This window comes from Symphalangus syndactylus, chromosome 11 (assembly GCF_028878055.3).
Source record: "Symphalangus syndactylus isolate Jambi chromosome 11, NHGRI_mSymSyn1-v2.1_pri, whole genome shotgun sequence".
Classification (NCBI taxonomy): domain Eukaryota; kingdom Metazoa; phylum Chordata; class Mammalia; order Primates; family Hylobatidae; genus Symphalangus; species Symphalangus syndactylus.
This window is the reverse complement of record NC_072433.2, coordinates 62,839,070-62,853,851: the sequence shown is the minus strand read 5'-3', so window position 1 is coordinate 62,853,851 and position 14,782 is coordinate 62,839,070. Positions and strand designations below refer to the sequence as shown.

The following is a 14,782-nucleotide window of genomic DNA, read 5'->3' as shown; positions in this document are numbered from 1 at the left end:
TTATCAAAACTACATAGGGAATACTTTTCCCCAGTGCTTCTTCTCCTTTTTCCAGTGCCTCTTACTTGTGACTCTCAGCACTTCTTGCCTCTTGCTCTCCACTCTCTTACCCTGCATCCTTCTTTGGCTAATGAGTACCCTTGGAAGAACTTCTGCAGAGGGTCGATGGCAGCTCTGTGGTATGAAAGGGCCAGGAAGAGCTCTGCAAATATGAATAAGGACAATGGAGTTGTGGCAAGCATACCCTGGCAGGGGCCTCCAGCCATTCAGAGGAGGACATGTTTAGGATATGTTTACAAGGACACTCAGATTCCCACGATCTTAATCACTCAGCAGCCTCTCTTCTGAGGTGGGTCGATCAACTTGCCCTTTCCAGCATAGTGGGTGGTGGGAAAAGACGGGTCACTGTGATATCTGGTGTCCAGGCTAGATCTGAGAAAATGACAATCTGTGTCTCTGTCAGTGAGGCATTCACCACTCATCTGTTATTCTGTTGGGAAGGTTCATTTCAGGGTTCAAGCAGAAGTGGTGCTGCCATGGGAGATACTTTAAAACGTATATTTTACTGCTTGAGGAAATGGATACCTCATTCTTCATGATGTGATTATTTCGCATTGCATGCCTGTATCAAAACATCTCATATAGCTCATAAATAGATACACCTATGTACCCACAAAAATTCAAAATAAAAATAAAAGTAAGTATATTTTAGGCCTTACAGATTGCATATTGGTGATTCCACGTAGTTTGAAAGGGCTTTGGGTACCCATAGTGTCGTGTTAAAATGTGGCTCCCCCTAAAAGAGATTATAATGTGATTGTGAGGTCCTTTTCCTGGGGAGTGGTAGGTGGGTTGCTTCCTGAACAAACAATTTAGCGAAGCTCCTAGGATTGTGGTTCCAGTAATGGGTACAGAGCCAGGGAATGAAGAGCCGGGGGAGCCACCAAGTGTAGGCCAAGTTCAGGACAGTGTCAGGACCCGCTCTGCAGAAATCTTTTCTTTTTCTGTGACCTTGTACCTCCTCCTGAGGTTTGCTGATCTGTCTGCTTCTTCCACAGGGATTAACTTGCATGGTTTCCAAGACGATGAAAATCAAACCAGGATATATGGGAACGGCTGCTCCCCGTTATGATGTACAGGTTTGCTTGGGACACTAAGGAGGAGGAAGTTAGGGGAAACACTGATTTTCAGTAATTTATGTATTCCATTGTTTATTGAGTCAAAAATAATAGAAAATACTGATAGATAATGTAAGAAAAAAGGGAGGGAGGCTAGGCGGAGGGAGAGAGTGAGGGAAGGAAGGAAGAAAAGGGGAAGTGATTTATATTCTTACCATCCAGAAGGACCCACTTGGAGTATCTAGCAAATTAGCTAGACAGTACACAAGCATATGTGCTTTAAAAACAAAAATAGGGGTGAATCTTGACATAACATTTTGTAACTTGCTTTTATCATTTAACAATTTAGGTAACAATCTTTTCAGTTCAATTAATGCCAACCTGCAGCATGATTTTTAATGATGATATGGTAGTAGACAGTATATATCCACCGCTGTTTATGCCTTTTATTGGATCAAGGGATCATGTCCCAGTTTTCACTAGTAAAAATACACTATAATGAATGCGTAGTAGCTAAAGTTTTATTGCTTTCTCTTGTCGTTTTTTGAGAACTAGAATTTGTGTTTGTGTATCTGTGTATAGTTCTGTACATCTAAAGTGTAACTTAGACTCTATTCAGTGTCATATCCAGTTATTTGCCATGCCATTCACTATGATAACAATTTGCTAAGCCCCTTTCATTCCCATAAAAATCCTGTGAAATAAGCTGTCAGTATCTCTGTTTTATGGGTGAAAGCACTGAAGCAGAGTTTACGTAGTTCAAAGTCAGCTAGTAACGGAGCAGAGTAAATTTGAGTTTTGATCTGCCTGATTTCTAAGTCCGCAGGTGAGGCAAGTCTCAAAGAGAAGGGGAGGCTATTACCTTATCTGAGCTCCTAGAGCCAAAAGCATCTCCCCAGGCTCATCTGGGCCAGTCTCAATAAAAGGATTCACCTAAACTATTCCAGGCAGATGGATCAGAGACCTGAGTTTAAGACTCTTGGGTTTCCTTGGCTTCTGGTTGTTGTTTCCAGTCTCCACTACAGCAAGAGGGTCTTCCATTTGACCAATTCAGCAATCTCATGCTGCCATTGAAGTCATCTCCTGCTGTGTGCACCATTCTTCCAATCTGCTTCTTTCTCCAGATCATAGACGATAAGGGCAACGTCCTGCCCCCTGGCACAGAAGGAGACATTGGCATCAGGGTCAAACCCATCAGGCCTATAGGCATCTTCTCTGGCTATGTGGTGAGAAACTGTGCTCCTCCTCCTCTGTTCCCCAGGGAGGATGGGGAGCACTAAATGGGATGAGGGAGGCCAAAGGTTCTGAAACTTCCAAGAGGCACTAGATGTGGAGACAAAGAGTGTCCAGTTTTCAAGAATATATGCTTTGCCAGTGGAAGAAAAGTGGCTATTCAGCCTTGCCATCCTCAGCCTATCACTGTGATCTCATTGGAAGACTTATTTTTCTTCAGTTAGCCCTTAGACTCCTCAAGAACTCTCTGTTTCATGCCCAAAATATTATCGACCCTGAACTATACACAGCACCATTTCCCCAAGGGCAGCCTTGCCCTCTCCCCTAGGTATCATCCCCATGCTCTATGCCATTGATCTTCTTTAGAGCCATGCCAGGCACTTTACATTGAGACTTCACCATCTAGTTGGAGGAATCCCTATCTTCAGATCTTGGGAAGGTAAAGACAGATAATCCTTGAATCTGGCCACCTCACTTGACAAGTGAGGATGGTGGAGCCAGAGATTACAAGACTTGCTCAAGCTCACAACCATTAGAAAGTGGACAGAGAAGACCCCAAGGGCATGACTTCTGATCACTGAGATAATTAATTAATAAACTAAATAAATAATAAATCAAATAATAATAGTTTCAACCATTTATTAAATGCATACCATGAGGCAAGCATTGTCCTATAAACACATTTAATCTTTAAACTTTAAATTCATTTAAACTTTAAACTCATTTAATCCTCCCAGCCGCCCTATAAAGTTTTTGGACTCAGCTTGCTCGAGTTCAAAACCCTGCTCTACTATGTATTGCCTAATCTTAGGGAAGTGACTTATCTGTCATGTCTCAGTTTCCTCATCTGTAAGTTGTGTGTCATGAGTGTGTTAAATAAAAAATTGTTGTAGATCCGAATGATTATTCCTATTATACAGATGAGGAAAACTGAGCCTCAGCGATCAGGGCAGAGCCACACTGTCCCCTTCTCCAAGCATTTCCTATGTGCGGTCCCACTCTATTCTCAAATGCCAGTGAAGTACTAAGTCATGGGCTTCTCCCCATTTGATAGAAAAGGAAACAGACTCAGAAGCGTCTGTGGGGCAGACTCCTAAGGCCACAGAGGCTCCATGATGCCCATGAGAAAGTCAAGCCAGTGGCCAAGAAACTTGGCTTCTGGTCTCAGTTCAACCTTCTGTAATGGCTGTTTAGCTTCAGACTAGCCTCTTGGTGTCTCTGTTCATCAGTACCCCTATATTCCCAATGAAGGAGTGAGGCTAAGAATTCTTTATGCCACCATATAATCCAGTAACTGAACCTCCAGTCTGGAGCCCATTCCCCTATACCTGAGTCAGATAGGAAGATGCACTGACAAGGGATAAAGCTCAAACCTTTTCATTACTTATAAGCAAGTGCCTCAGCTGAATAAAGGTACCCAGCTATTGTAGAAATATGCACATTAGCCAGAGTCCCAGGGGGCTTCCTGGCTAATGTCTCTAGAACTTTCAAATTTAACAAAGAAGCTAAGAAAAGTAGCTAATCAAAATGATAGCTTTGAGTGGTCCTATGGAGTGAGCAGAGATTAGGATATCTATGAAAGGGGAGATGGAATCAATTGGGGAAAATGCCCTAAGCATGGATGAATGAATACATCAATAATATCCATCAGACTGGACCTAGAGGATTGGCTGAGAGTCCCTGGGTGGAATAACTTCAATAAATGGGAAAGATCCAGTTTTGCCTGTGGCCTAGGGTTGGCTGGCTTAGGGCACATCTGCCATGTTCAAGTTATGCACTGCACACCTGAAGTTTTAATAAGACTCATAGCATTTGTTCATGGCAGCCCCAGGGCAGGGGATTTAGGCTTTGCAGGCACAATGACTCTGTCTTTCTGTGGTCACCAGGACAATCCTGAGAAGACAGCAGCCAACATTCGAGGAGACTTTTGGCTCCTTGGAGACCGGGGAATCAAAGATGAAGATGGGTATTTCCAGTTTATGGGACGGGCAGATGATATCATTAACTCCAGCGGGTGAGCTTGGTTTCTGGGTTGGGAAGGGAAATCTGGGTCCTTATTCTGGCTGGTTCCAGACTTCTGGGATGGCCTAGAGGTTGGGTGTCCAGTCTTCTCTGAAGGACAGGTTCTTCTGCAGGTACCGGATTGGACCCTTGGAGGTAGAGAATGCACTGATGGAGCACCCTGCTGTGGCTGAGACAGCTGTGATCAGCAGCCCAGACCCCGTCCGAGGAGAGGTGATGGGGAGGCAGTAGCCTGGGGGTGAACAGATATGAACACAAGGGCAGTGTAGTATGATGGTTTAAGAACAGGGACTGTGGGGCTGAACACTCTGAGACCCAATCTTGGCCCTGCCACTTACTAGCTATGTGACCTTGGGCAAGCAACTTGGCCTCTCTGTTTCTCAGTTTCCCCATCTGTAAGATGAGGGATTGTTATGAGGGTTAAATGTGCTAATATTTCTAAAGTACTTAAGTGTGGTGATTTCTCAAAAAACTGATCAGAAATACCATACGATCCAGCAATCCCACTACTGGGTATTTATCCAAAGGAAAAGAAATCAGTATATCAAAAAGATGTCTACACTCCCATGTTAATTGCAGCACTATTCACAATACAAAGATATGGGATCAACCTAAGTATCCAATGGGTGAATGGATAAATGATATGTGGTATATATACACAATGGAATACTATTTGGTGTTAAAAAAGAATGAAATCGTGTCATCTGCAGCAACATGGAGAGAACTGGAGGTCATTATGTTAAGTGAAGTAAGCCAGGCACAGAAAGATAAATATCACATGTTTGCCCTCATAAGTAAGAGCTAAAATAGTTGATCTCATGGAGATAAAGAGTAGAGTGATAGATACCAGAGGCTGGGAAGGGTGTGTGGGTGGGGAAGTGGGGGATGAAGAGAGGTTGGTGAATGGGTATAAACATACAGTTAGATAGAAGCAATAAGTTCGAATGTTCAATAGCAGAGTAGGGTGACTATAGTTAACAACCATGTATGGTATATTTCAAAATAGCTAGAAGAGAGGACTTGAAATGTTCTCAACACGTACAAATTATAAATACTCAAGGTGATGGACACCCCAAGTATCCTAACTTGATAATTACAATATTTGCATGTAACAAAATATCACTTGTACCCAATACATATGTACAAATATTATGAATCAATAAAAATTTTTAGAAAGTAAAGTGCTTGGTTGGGAGGCCGAGGCAGATGGATCACGACCTCAGGAGTCCAAGACCAGCCTGGCCAAGATAGTGAAACCCCATCTCTACTAAAAATACAAAAATTAGCCAGGCACGGTGGCATGCACCTGTAATCCCAGCCACTCAAGAGGCTGAGGCAGGAGAATCGCATGAACCCGGGGAGCGGAAGTTGCAGTGAGCAGAGATCACGCCCCTGCACTCTAGCCTGGGCGACAGAGTGAGAATCTGTCTCAAAAAAAAAGGAAAGTGAAGTGCTTGGAACAAGGCCTAGCACATAGTAAGTACTATATAATGTCTATTTTCATGAGGCTGGAAGGATTCTATCCTGCCATTTGGTATTTGAATCAGTCTGATCCCTGACCAGAAGAACAGAGGAGGGATTTGAGCCAAAGGATAGAGCCCCTGTGCCACAGAGTTCGCAGTGAAAATAAAGGGAAAAAGAAAGACCCCCTATAAAGCCAGGGTCATAGAAATAGGCTCAGATGGGGTCTAGTGGACTTTGATGTGTGTGTAGGAAAATATTAAGGTGGGATGTGTGGATCAGTGTCCTAGTACATTCCTGTATGGTGTAAGCCTGGCACTATCATACCTCTGGTACGTACAGAACACATCACACAGAAAATTGTGGGAACCACTGAGCAGTGAGGCCAAGGGGGATCCCCTGCTGAGAAAACTCTGTGTGCCCAGCTCTGAGCTAGCCCTGCTGTATGTGATTTCATTTTAGTTACCGTAAGTTAAATTTGGCTATTTTATCCCCATTTTACAGATGGGAACACTGAAGTTTGGAGAAGTTAACACATTTTTAGGGTTATGGTTTTCAGTCTGTTTTTCTCTTTTCTCCTTCTGTATCTTCTTTCTCCTCATCTGTCTCTATTGTCCTTGGAGTATGAGGTGCACCTGGTCTCAATCTATTGTCCACCTCCTCCTCCAATAAATGACTTCAGAGAGAGCTGGAACCTCATTCTTGTCCCCAGTTTCTCCCTTTCCCTTGACCTGGATCACTGGGGGTGCAAATGAGGAGATACAAGGGTGATGGAAGTCTTAATGCCAATTTCACATTATTCCAGGAGATGAATACACACTCTAATCCCTTATCTCTTGGCCTTCATCTATTTTGCAGGTAGTGAAGGCATTTGTAGTCCTGGCCTCGCAGTTCCTGTCCCATGACCCAGAACAGCTCACCAAGGAGCTGCAGCAGCATGTGAAGTCTGTGACAGCCCCATACAAGTACCCAAGAAAGGTAAGGCCTTTGAGCTCCCAAGTCACTCAAACTTGAGAAATAGATTGTTTTCCTGTTATATTTATCTTCTTCAGTAGAAGGACAGCCTTCTAATTTTAAAAAGTCTTCCTGGGCCAGGCACAGTGGCTCATGCCTGCAATCCCAGCACTTTGGAAGGCTGAGGCAGGTGGATCACCTGAGGGCAGGAGTTCAAGACCAGCCTGGCCAACATGGTGAAACCCCGTCTCTACCCAAAATACAAAAATTAGCCCGGTGTAGTGGCATGTGCCTGTAATCCCAGCTACTCAGGAGGCTGAGGCACGAGAATCGCTTGAATCTGGGAGGTGGAGGTTACAGTGAGCCGAGATCGTGCCACTGCACTCTAGCCTAGGTGACAGAGTGAGACCCAGTCTCAAAAACAAACAAACAAAAAAAAAGTCTTCCTATGCTCAAGAAAGCCCAGAAAGACAATCTAGCAACTATCTTGATGCCTGAAAAATGACCTCAGCTTTTGACTCACTCTGAATCAGAAGCCAAATGCTGTCAAGGGAATAAGTTCTAGCCAGTATCTTACCTGTATTCCCATTCTCTGCACTGGGTTCTTGCTATAATATTCAGGGTTGTGCAATGCTCAGTTGCAAGTGACAGAAATCTAGCTTGAGATTTATTGCTCATGCAATTGAAAAGTCCAGGGGTGGGGAAAGCTTTCATTATGGCTGGTCCCAGGCATTCCTAGGATGTGGTCAGGTGTATCTCTTTCACCTTTTGACTCTCTCTTCCTCAATCCACAAGAAATCAAATGGCTTCATTTCTTGGAATGCTTTTTCTTTGTGGCTCTATCAGCTCCAAACATATATTCTCAGCAGCTTAGAAAACTCCAGTAGAAAATGAGCATGTTTTTCTCCAAAGGCCTCAACAAAATTCTCTGGGTTGACTCTCGCTAGACCAACTTGGGCCATGTGTCCATTAAGTGAATCCCTGTAGCCAGGCCAATGTCACACTGATTAGCCATGTCATCCTCAGAGAAAGTGCGGGGGGATGGGGGAGAGAGAGCTGCCCTACCCCATGACATGGACTGAGAGGGAGGGGTGGCTCCCCATAGGAAAATGGAAGTGTTCTTACGAGAAAAGACAAAAGCATAGTTTTCAGCTTCTTTCATTCTGGGACAGAGAACTGAGGCACAGAGGTTGACATGGCAGGAGAACCCAGTTATTGGGTTTGGGTCCCAGATAGGAGCTTGTCCCAGAGAAAGAAAAAAAATTGAGTCTAGGGCAGAAGGTGAGAGCAACTATGCTGAGCTTAGAGTCCCTTAGATTCTTATGTAGCCCAGATGCCACCTGCCTTTCCTCAGCACAGGCTAATTGTCATAGGTCTTCTGAGAAGCAGGCCATGGGGAAAGAGGTTAACACTCAAGAGACTTATTAGGGAGTGCTTTGGAATCAACCCCTGGGGGAAGGGAGAGGAAGGGAAAGAAAGGAGCAGAACTGAGCAGAGGGTGAGGTTGCACTCTGACTTAGTCTCAATGGGAACTCCAACCAATCCCATGGGAGTTCTGAAGCTAGTATAACCTTTCGGTGTTGTCCTAAAGCAAGGTGAGGAAGGGATGGGGGTCTTTACGGTCACAGGTGGATCAGGTATGGATGTAGGCTGCCCTGGGAAGGAGTGTGACCTTGGACAAGACAGCTGTCTTTGGCTGAGGCAATCCCCACAGGGGTCTGGCAGTGGGGTGGGACTTCTTTGTCCCTGGAGGAGGATCTCAGCTGCATATCAGAGTCCACCATATGGACTTGTAGCCTCTGAGAGTGAGGCAGCATAGCACAGTCTCAGGAATCAGACTGTTGGGTTCAACATTCACCTCCACCACTTACTCAATAACCTCTGTGTTCCTCAGTTTCCTTATTTGCAAAATGAGAATAATGCTGTTACCCCTTCACAGGTTGTTAAGGATGAGTTCATTTAAGAAGGCATCAGACACTTAGAAGAGTGACTGGCACATAATAAGCATTCAATAAGTATTTACAAAGGAGGTTAGAAATCCAGGCACACCAAAGCTATTATGAACGTTTAAGTATAACTGAATATTGTAGAATGCTGAGTCAAGGAGTCCTATCACACGGTGTGCAGTGTCTTACTCAAATATCTCAAATATCTCAATAGATGTGTCTCTTTCTGCAAGTCTCTCCTCTAGAATTCTCAAGGCAGATTATTTCCACCTTCCCCCTCCTTTCACCAACTACATCCAGTCCTTTCTGCTTCTCTCTTCATGACAAGCAGAGTAGCTTCCTTCTTAGCATTAAATCTGGATACCTCCTGTGGCTTTCATCCACTCTCTATCTACCCTTTGGGGCCTAAATAGTAAATATTTTAGGCTATGTGGTCTTTGTTGCAACTACTCAGCTTTGCCCAGGCAATGCTAAAGGTTGACAGTTTCTAAATGCATGGGTATGACTGTTTCAATTAAACTTTATTGACAAAAACAGGAAGTGGGCTGTATTTTGCCTGCAGGCCATAGTTTGCTGACCTCTGCTCCATTTCATTGTGTTTTGAACAAACTCTTCTCAACAAAGTCAGTCTTGACTTATAGAAGAATTCTTATATCAGCCACTAAGAAGATACTTTTTCCATCTCAGTATCCCTATTATTAAATTAAAGTTAATAAAGCGTTAATTTTTATTAAATTCAAGACCATCTGACGCTTAAACCAATGCCATGGCAACCGAGCCACATCATTGGAAGCCTCAATGAGGCATCTTCATCATCCGTATCTTTGGATTCGGGAATATTAGAGATAGAGGATCCTCAACTTCAACCATTCCTTTTAACAAGAGCAAATAGTGAAATTGGAGAGATTTTATAGTTTTGCTTAGGGTACATTGATAGGAAATGATTGATGTGGAATTCAAAATAAGGTATCCTAATTCTTAAATGTCTTAGATGTCTAAAGACCTCAATTAATCCACATTAATAACCACAGCTAATTTTTTTCAGTGGTTACTCCATGCCAATAAGTTAGCCTGCATAATCTCCTTTTGTCCACATAATCACCCAATGAAGTTGCTATTTTCCTCCATCTTACTCAGTGGGGAAACCAAGTCTTAGCAAAGCCAAGGACCTGGTGAAAGACAGATGACTGGTAGAGGAGGAGCTGGGGTCCAGAGAGTCTGATGTCAAGGCTCAGCTGGCTAACTGCTGTGCAATGTGTGCCTGTTATGCTGCTCCTCCTCTGTCTGAAAATACGTCAAAGACCTTTATGCCCAATTCTAGCCATCCTCTTCTTGTCCTCATCCCAGAGCACCTTCTGAAGCTTCTTATTGCACAGGGCAGCTACCCTGAAGTGGCTCCAGCCTGAAGAACTTCCCCTCACCCTACAGCAGTTCTGAAAAATGCAACCCACTGTGGTCACAGACCACCAACCCTGGACTGACTTTTTTTTCAACAGATAGAGTTTGTCTTGAACCTGCCGAAGACTGTCACAGGGAAAATTCAACGAACCAAACTTCGAGACAAGGAGTGGCAGATGTCCGGAAAAGCCCGTGCGCAGTGAGACGTCTAGGAGACATTCATTTGGATTCCCCTCTTCTTTCTCTTTCTTTTCCCTTTGGGCCCTTGGCCTTCCTGTGATGATATGAGATTCTTTATGAAAGAACATGAGTGTAATTTTTGTCTTGCCTTGGTTATTAGCACAAAACTTTACCATGTTAGATGTTGAAAGAAGAAAGGGAAGGAATGAGAGAGAGTGAAAAGGAGAGGGTAACAGAAAAAGAGGAAAGAAAAGTAAGTCAGGGAAATATTAAAACTGCAAGGGAAAGCAATCGAAAAAGAAATAAAGTAGAGAGGGAAGGCGAGAGGAAGCAAGGGAAGGAGGAAGAAAGGAAAGAGGAGATGAAAGGGGGAGAAAAGACAGAAGAAAAGTAATTGAAGGGAGAATCAGAAAAATAAAGAGAAGAAAGGAAAGAAATAAAGAGAGAAAAGAAAGAAGAAAGAGCAAAAGAACACGAGAAAGAAATAGAGGGAGAAAGAGAGGGAGAAAGGGAGAGGAAAAAATTTTAAAAATAAAAATAGTAAAAGAAACTGACAAAGAAAAGTAATGGAAGACAGGAAGAAAGGAAGAGAGGGAAGAAAAGAGGAAAACTTATAAATATTCCCACAGTTAGTCAAAGTCAAGCATAAAACTGGAGCTTGAGAAGGAAATGAAAGGCTGTGGCACCTTCTTTTACCCTAGGAGAAGACCTCCATACAGGAACAATTGTGTGTGAGGTTGGGACATTAGAATCATCCCCAAGTCACTCCAAACCTTGGAACTGTCAGGGTCAGAGGGGAACCGCCATTTATTAAGCATTTGCCATGTGCCAGGCACTGACCCAGATGCATTATAAATACTACGTTGTTTCACCTGTGTGTGGCATCTACAGACCTTAGATTGTAGCTGTGAGAACAACGTAAGCATTGCCAAAGTTATCAGCTACCCATACCTCATGTTTTTGGTGTTATCTACTCTTCCTAGAATCAAATATTAAAATAATTTTAAAACCAAGATCCTGACATCCTGACAATAGCCTTTGGGAAAAACAAAAAAAGGCAGGGATGAGGTAAGTGTATGCTTTCAACAGCTTGTGAGTTGGGGAATCCATGGAGAGAGATTGGGGAGGAGGTTTTGTTGAAAGAACAACAAGCACCTCAATTCCTAGGGCTTCTGGGACACCAGATCTATGGTCCAGGAGATGGAGAGAGGTGAGCACTATGAGGACTTCACCTACAACCCAGAGATGGAGGATGAATGTTCCTAGCAATTTCAAGTAAGTAGGAGAAGAAAGCAAAGGTTCTCTGAGAGCCTGTGGCTCTTCTTAAGAAGACTTAGTAATAATAACAACAATAGTAATAATAATATTGATCGTTCATCAAGCACTTGCCAAGTCAGGCACTATCCTAAGCAAATGCACATATTAATCCTACTTAAAGTTCACAATTACCCTTTGGTTCAGGCACTATTATTTTTTCCATTTTACAAAGGAGCAAATTAAGACTCAGAGAGATTAAATGACAGAGCCAGGTTCTAACACAGGCCAAGCTGCATGCAACACCTATGCTTTCAATTTCTATACTCACTGCATCAATTTGTTTGTCTTGGCTTCTGGACCTTGACAAAGTCACTCTCTCAGTCTGTACTTGTTAGGGTCGTCCAGAGAAATAGAACCAATATACCCATATATATACTCCGCAACATAGGATGGGGTTACATCCCGATAAATGTATCATAATGTCAAAAAAATTGTAAGTTGAACCATTGTAAGTCAAGAATCTTCTGTACACACACACACACACACACACACAGAGAGAGAATGAGAGACAGACAGAGAGAGAGAGAGAGAGAGAGATTGGCTCAATTATGTAGTTTGAGAATTCCCAAGATCTACAGCTTGGAAGCTGAAGACCCAGGAAAGCCAATGTGTATATCCAGTCTTAGTCTGAAGACCTGAGAACTGGAAGAAACAATGGTGTGAGTCCCAGTCTGAGGGCAGCAGAAGACCAATGTTCCAGTTCAAGAAGTCAGGCAGGAGGACTTGCCTTTTACTCAGCCTTTCTGTTCTATCTAGGTCTCTAATTGCTTGGATGAGTGCCCCACCCCCACACTAGGGAGGGCAATATTCTTTATCCAATCTGATTCAAATATTAATCTCATCCAGAAATACAGACATACCCAGGATAATGTTTGGCCAAAAGTCTGAGATCCCCATGGCCCAGTCAACTTGACATATAAAGTTAACCATCACACAGTCGTCTTACAAAATATACAATAGAAGGCAGATACACCGTAATATGCTCCTCCTATAGTTCACTGAAATACAGCAGATATTTGTTTCCCATAGTAGAGAAATGCAATCTACTAATCAAATACAAAACTTGTTTTTCTCAATCTGAATTTATCAGTGTTTGAGGGAGTCTCATTTAACTGAAAGCTTCCAAGAATTTAAAATGAGGTGGATTGCTCATTCTGACACTGGGATTCACGTTTAGTTTTCTCTGTCCACTGCATGCTTGCATAGGCAGCAAGAGGTCTCACCATCACTCTTCACGCCGGATGATCATCTGCTGATAAGGCCTCACATGTCATCTCCATTTTCCCAGTGTGAATAGTCCCTCAATCTCTCAACCTTAAGAGATGTGAAAAAGAATTATATTTTATAGATGCATCTGTGGTCAGCAATGAAGAAAGGGGTATACACAGCTGGGAGATCTTGGTGCTGCCTTAGAAACGCCTGATGGGGCTTCATGAGGTGACTTCTGTTTTGGAGGTGGAGTGGAAGACAGCAGCAGTGGAAAATGATGATGGGTAGAGATGTGTAGGGCCAATGAGTTGGAGAAATTTTAGAGTATGCCATAACTGAGAAACTTTGGATATAGAGGGAAACTAACCAATTTTTAAAGGAAGATTTCCAATTAATATCAGTGTGAACCCCCAATCCATTACCAAGTTGTCTAAATAAACTTCATTGGTTTCTGTTTAAGCAAATATTATTGAGTTTTGAGGATTTGAACTCTAGTTTCTACAACTGCCAAATTATGCAGACTAGACTACATAGGCTCCTAGTATTTATTAGGATTATACATTGATTAGCATATCATGTGAGGATCACATAAAGTTGTCGTTAGTAAGAATGGAAACTTTTAAGTAAGCAAGTGAGATTTGGGAGTAAATCCTGGCCCATTGTCTGTCATAAATGTTGTCTTAAATAAGCTTCATTAAGTTGCAAGATGTATAAACCTATTCAGACTAGCAAAAACTATTCTATTTCAAGGACTCATGGATAATTTCACAGGATTGAGGAATATGGCAATCAACCAGACCTCATAAGGGCATAAGCAGCTACTAGAAAACCAAAAAAAAAAAGCAAAAACAAAACAAAAAAACCTATCAGGAGCACAGGAAGCCACACTATCCAGCTCTGTGGGAACAGATTACAACAGGTCTATCTCTTTTTCCCCCCCAACTATGTGTATCCTTTTCTTTCCTTGTAAGTATTGAGACTAATGTCATAAAGTGGCTTCTCCCACCCTCTGGCTTCATCACCCTCCAGCTTCAGTGCCACTAACTAAATTCCAGAGAGAATGAATCTGATTGATCCAGCTCATGTGAGTTGCCCACATGTACTCTGATTATCACAGAGTACAAACATGGCTACAGGAGCCCAATTTCTTTGGACTGGGAGAAACTTTCAGAGAAAAGGGACAAAGGGTGGTACGAGACACCTCCAAATTTGACTTCCTATTTAGACACAAACTAGCAAGCTTTTGCAAAGATTGAGCCTCCCTTCCAACATTCCTCAATGCCTTTTTCCTCCTTCTTGCTAAAAGCCTTTCTCTCCATACATAGACCTTCTGCCCATTCAGTCTCATTGAAATCTTGATAAAGGCTGAGACTTCAACTGATTTTTCCCAGGACCCTATCTAATGAGACCCCAGTTGCTGGAGAAAATATCTGTCTAGTCAGGCTCTCTCTCACTGTGAAAGGCATTGAGAAGATTTAATTAGTAGAGTGATTAGAATCTGATGTCCTAGATACTAATTATCTGTGTGCCATGCCCCTTTAAGGAGGTTTCCTGCTAACTCTGGCTGTCTTTCCTTTTAACCTATGGCCTTCTATTTTTATTCTGTACTGAGAATATAGTTTTGATCACATCTCCTTACTCACCACCCAATCCATGAGTTCATTAACTTCTCCAGGCTCAGGGATGATTGATGACGGAAACACATCACTTTTAAAGGAAAGCTATACCCTACCCATAGTATAAAATCTACCTCCCTTCCCTCCTCACCCCCCACTTTAATCTCCTTCTGCCTATGACTTTGACAAAGCAATCGTAATATTCAACCTGTATCTTTCACAAAGACCGGTTTGCTATGACTACTATGAAATCACCAACTCGCCTTTCTCAGGATGAGGCAAAGCTAGACCACTTTATCCTTTCTGCTCATTTTCTGGTCTTTACTTA

General features: G+C 42.7%; 1 protein-coding gene across 2 annotated transcripts in view; it reads left to right on the top strand.

Annotated features, from left to right (window-relative positions):
- LOC129493168 (acyl-coenzyme A synthetase ACSM2B, mitochondrial) overlaps positions 1 to 11,325 on the top strand; it is a 41,916-nt gene extending 30,591 nt beyond the window's left edge. For both annotated transcript variants that reach the window (XM_055298965.1, XM_055298964.1), the window contains 6 exons: positions 1,059 to 1,139; positions 2,243 to 2,344; positions 4,238 to 4,365; positions 4,487 to 4,586; positions 6,693 to 6,812; positions 10,231 to 11,325. In XM_055298965.1, coding sequence (XP_055154940.1) covers positions 1,059 to 1,139; positions 2,243 to 2,344; positions 4,238 to 4,365; positions 4,487 to 4,586; positions 6,693 to 6,812; positions 10,231 to 10,335 — 636 coding nt within the window. In that variant the 3' untranslated portion in view covers positions 10,336 to 11,325. The remainder of the gene's footprint in view (positions 1 to 1,058; positions 1,140 to 2,242; positions 2,345 to 4,237; positions 4,366 to 4,486; positions 4,587 to 6,692; positions 6,813 to 10,230) is intronic.
- The last annotated feature ends 3,457 nt before the right edge of the window (positions 11,326 to 14,782 follow it).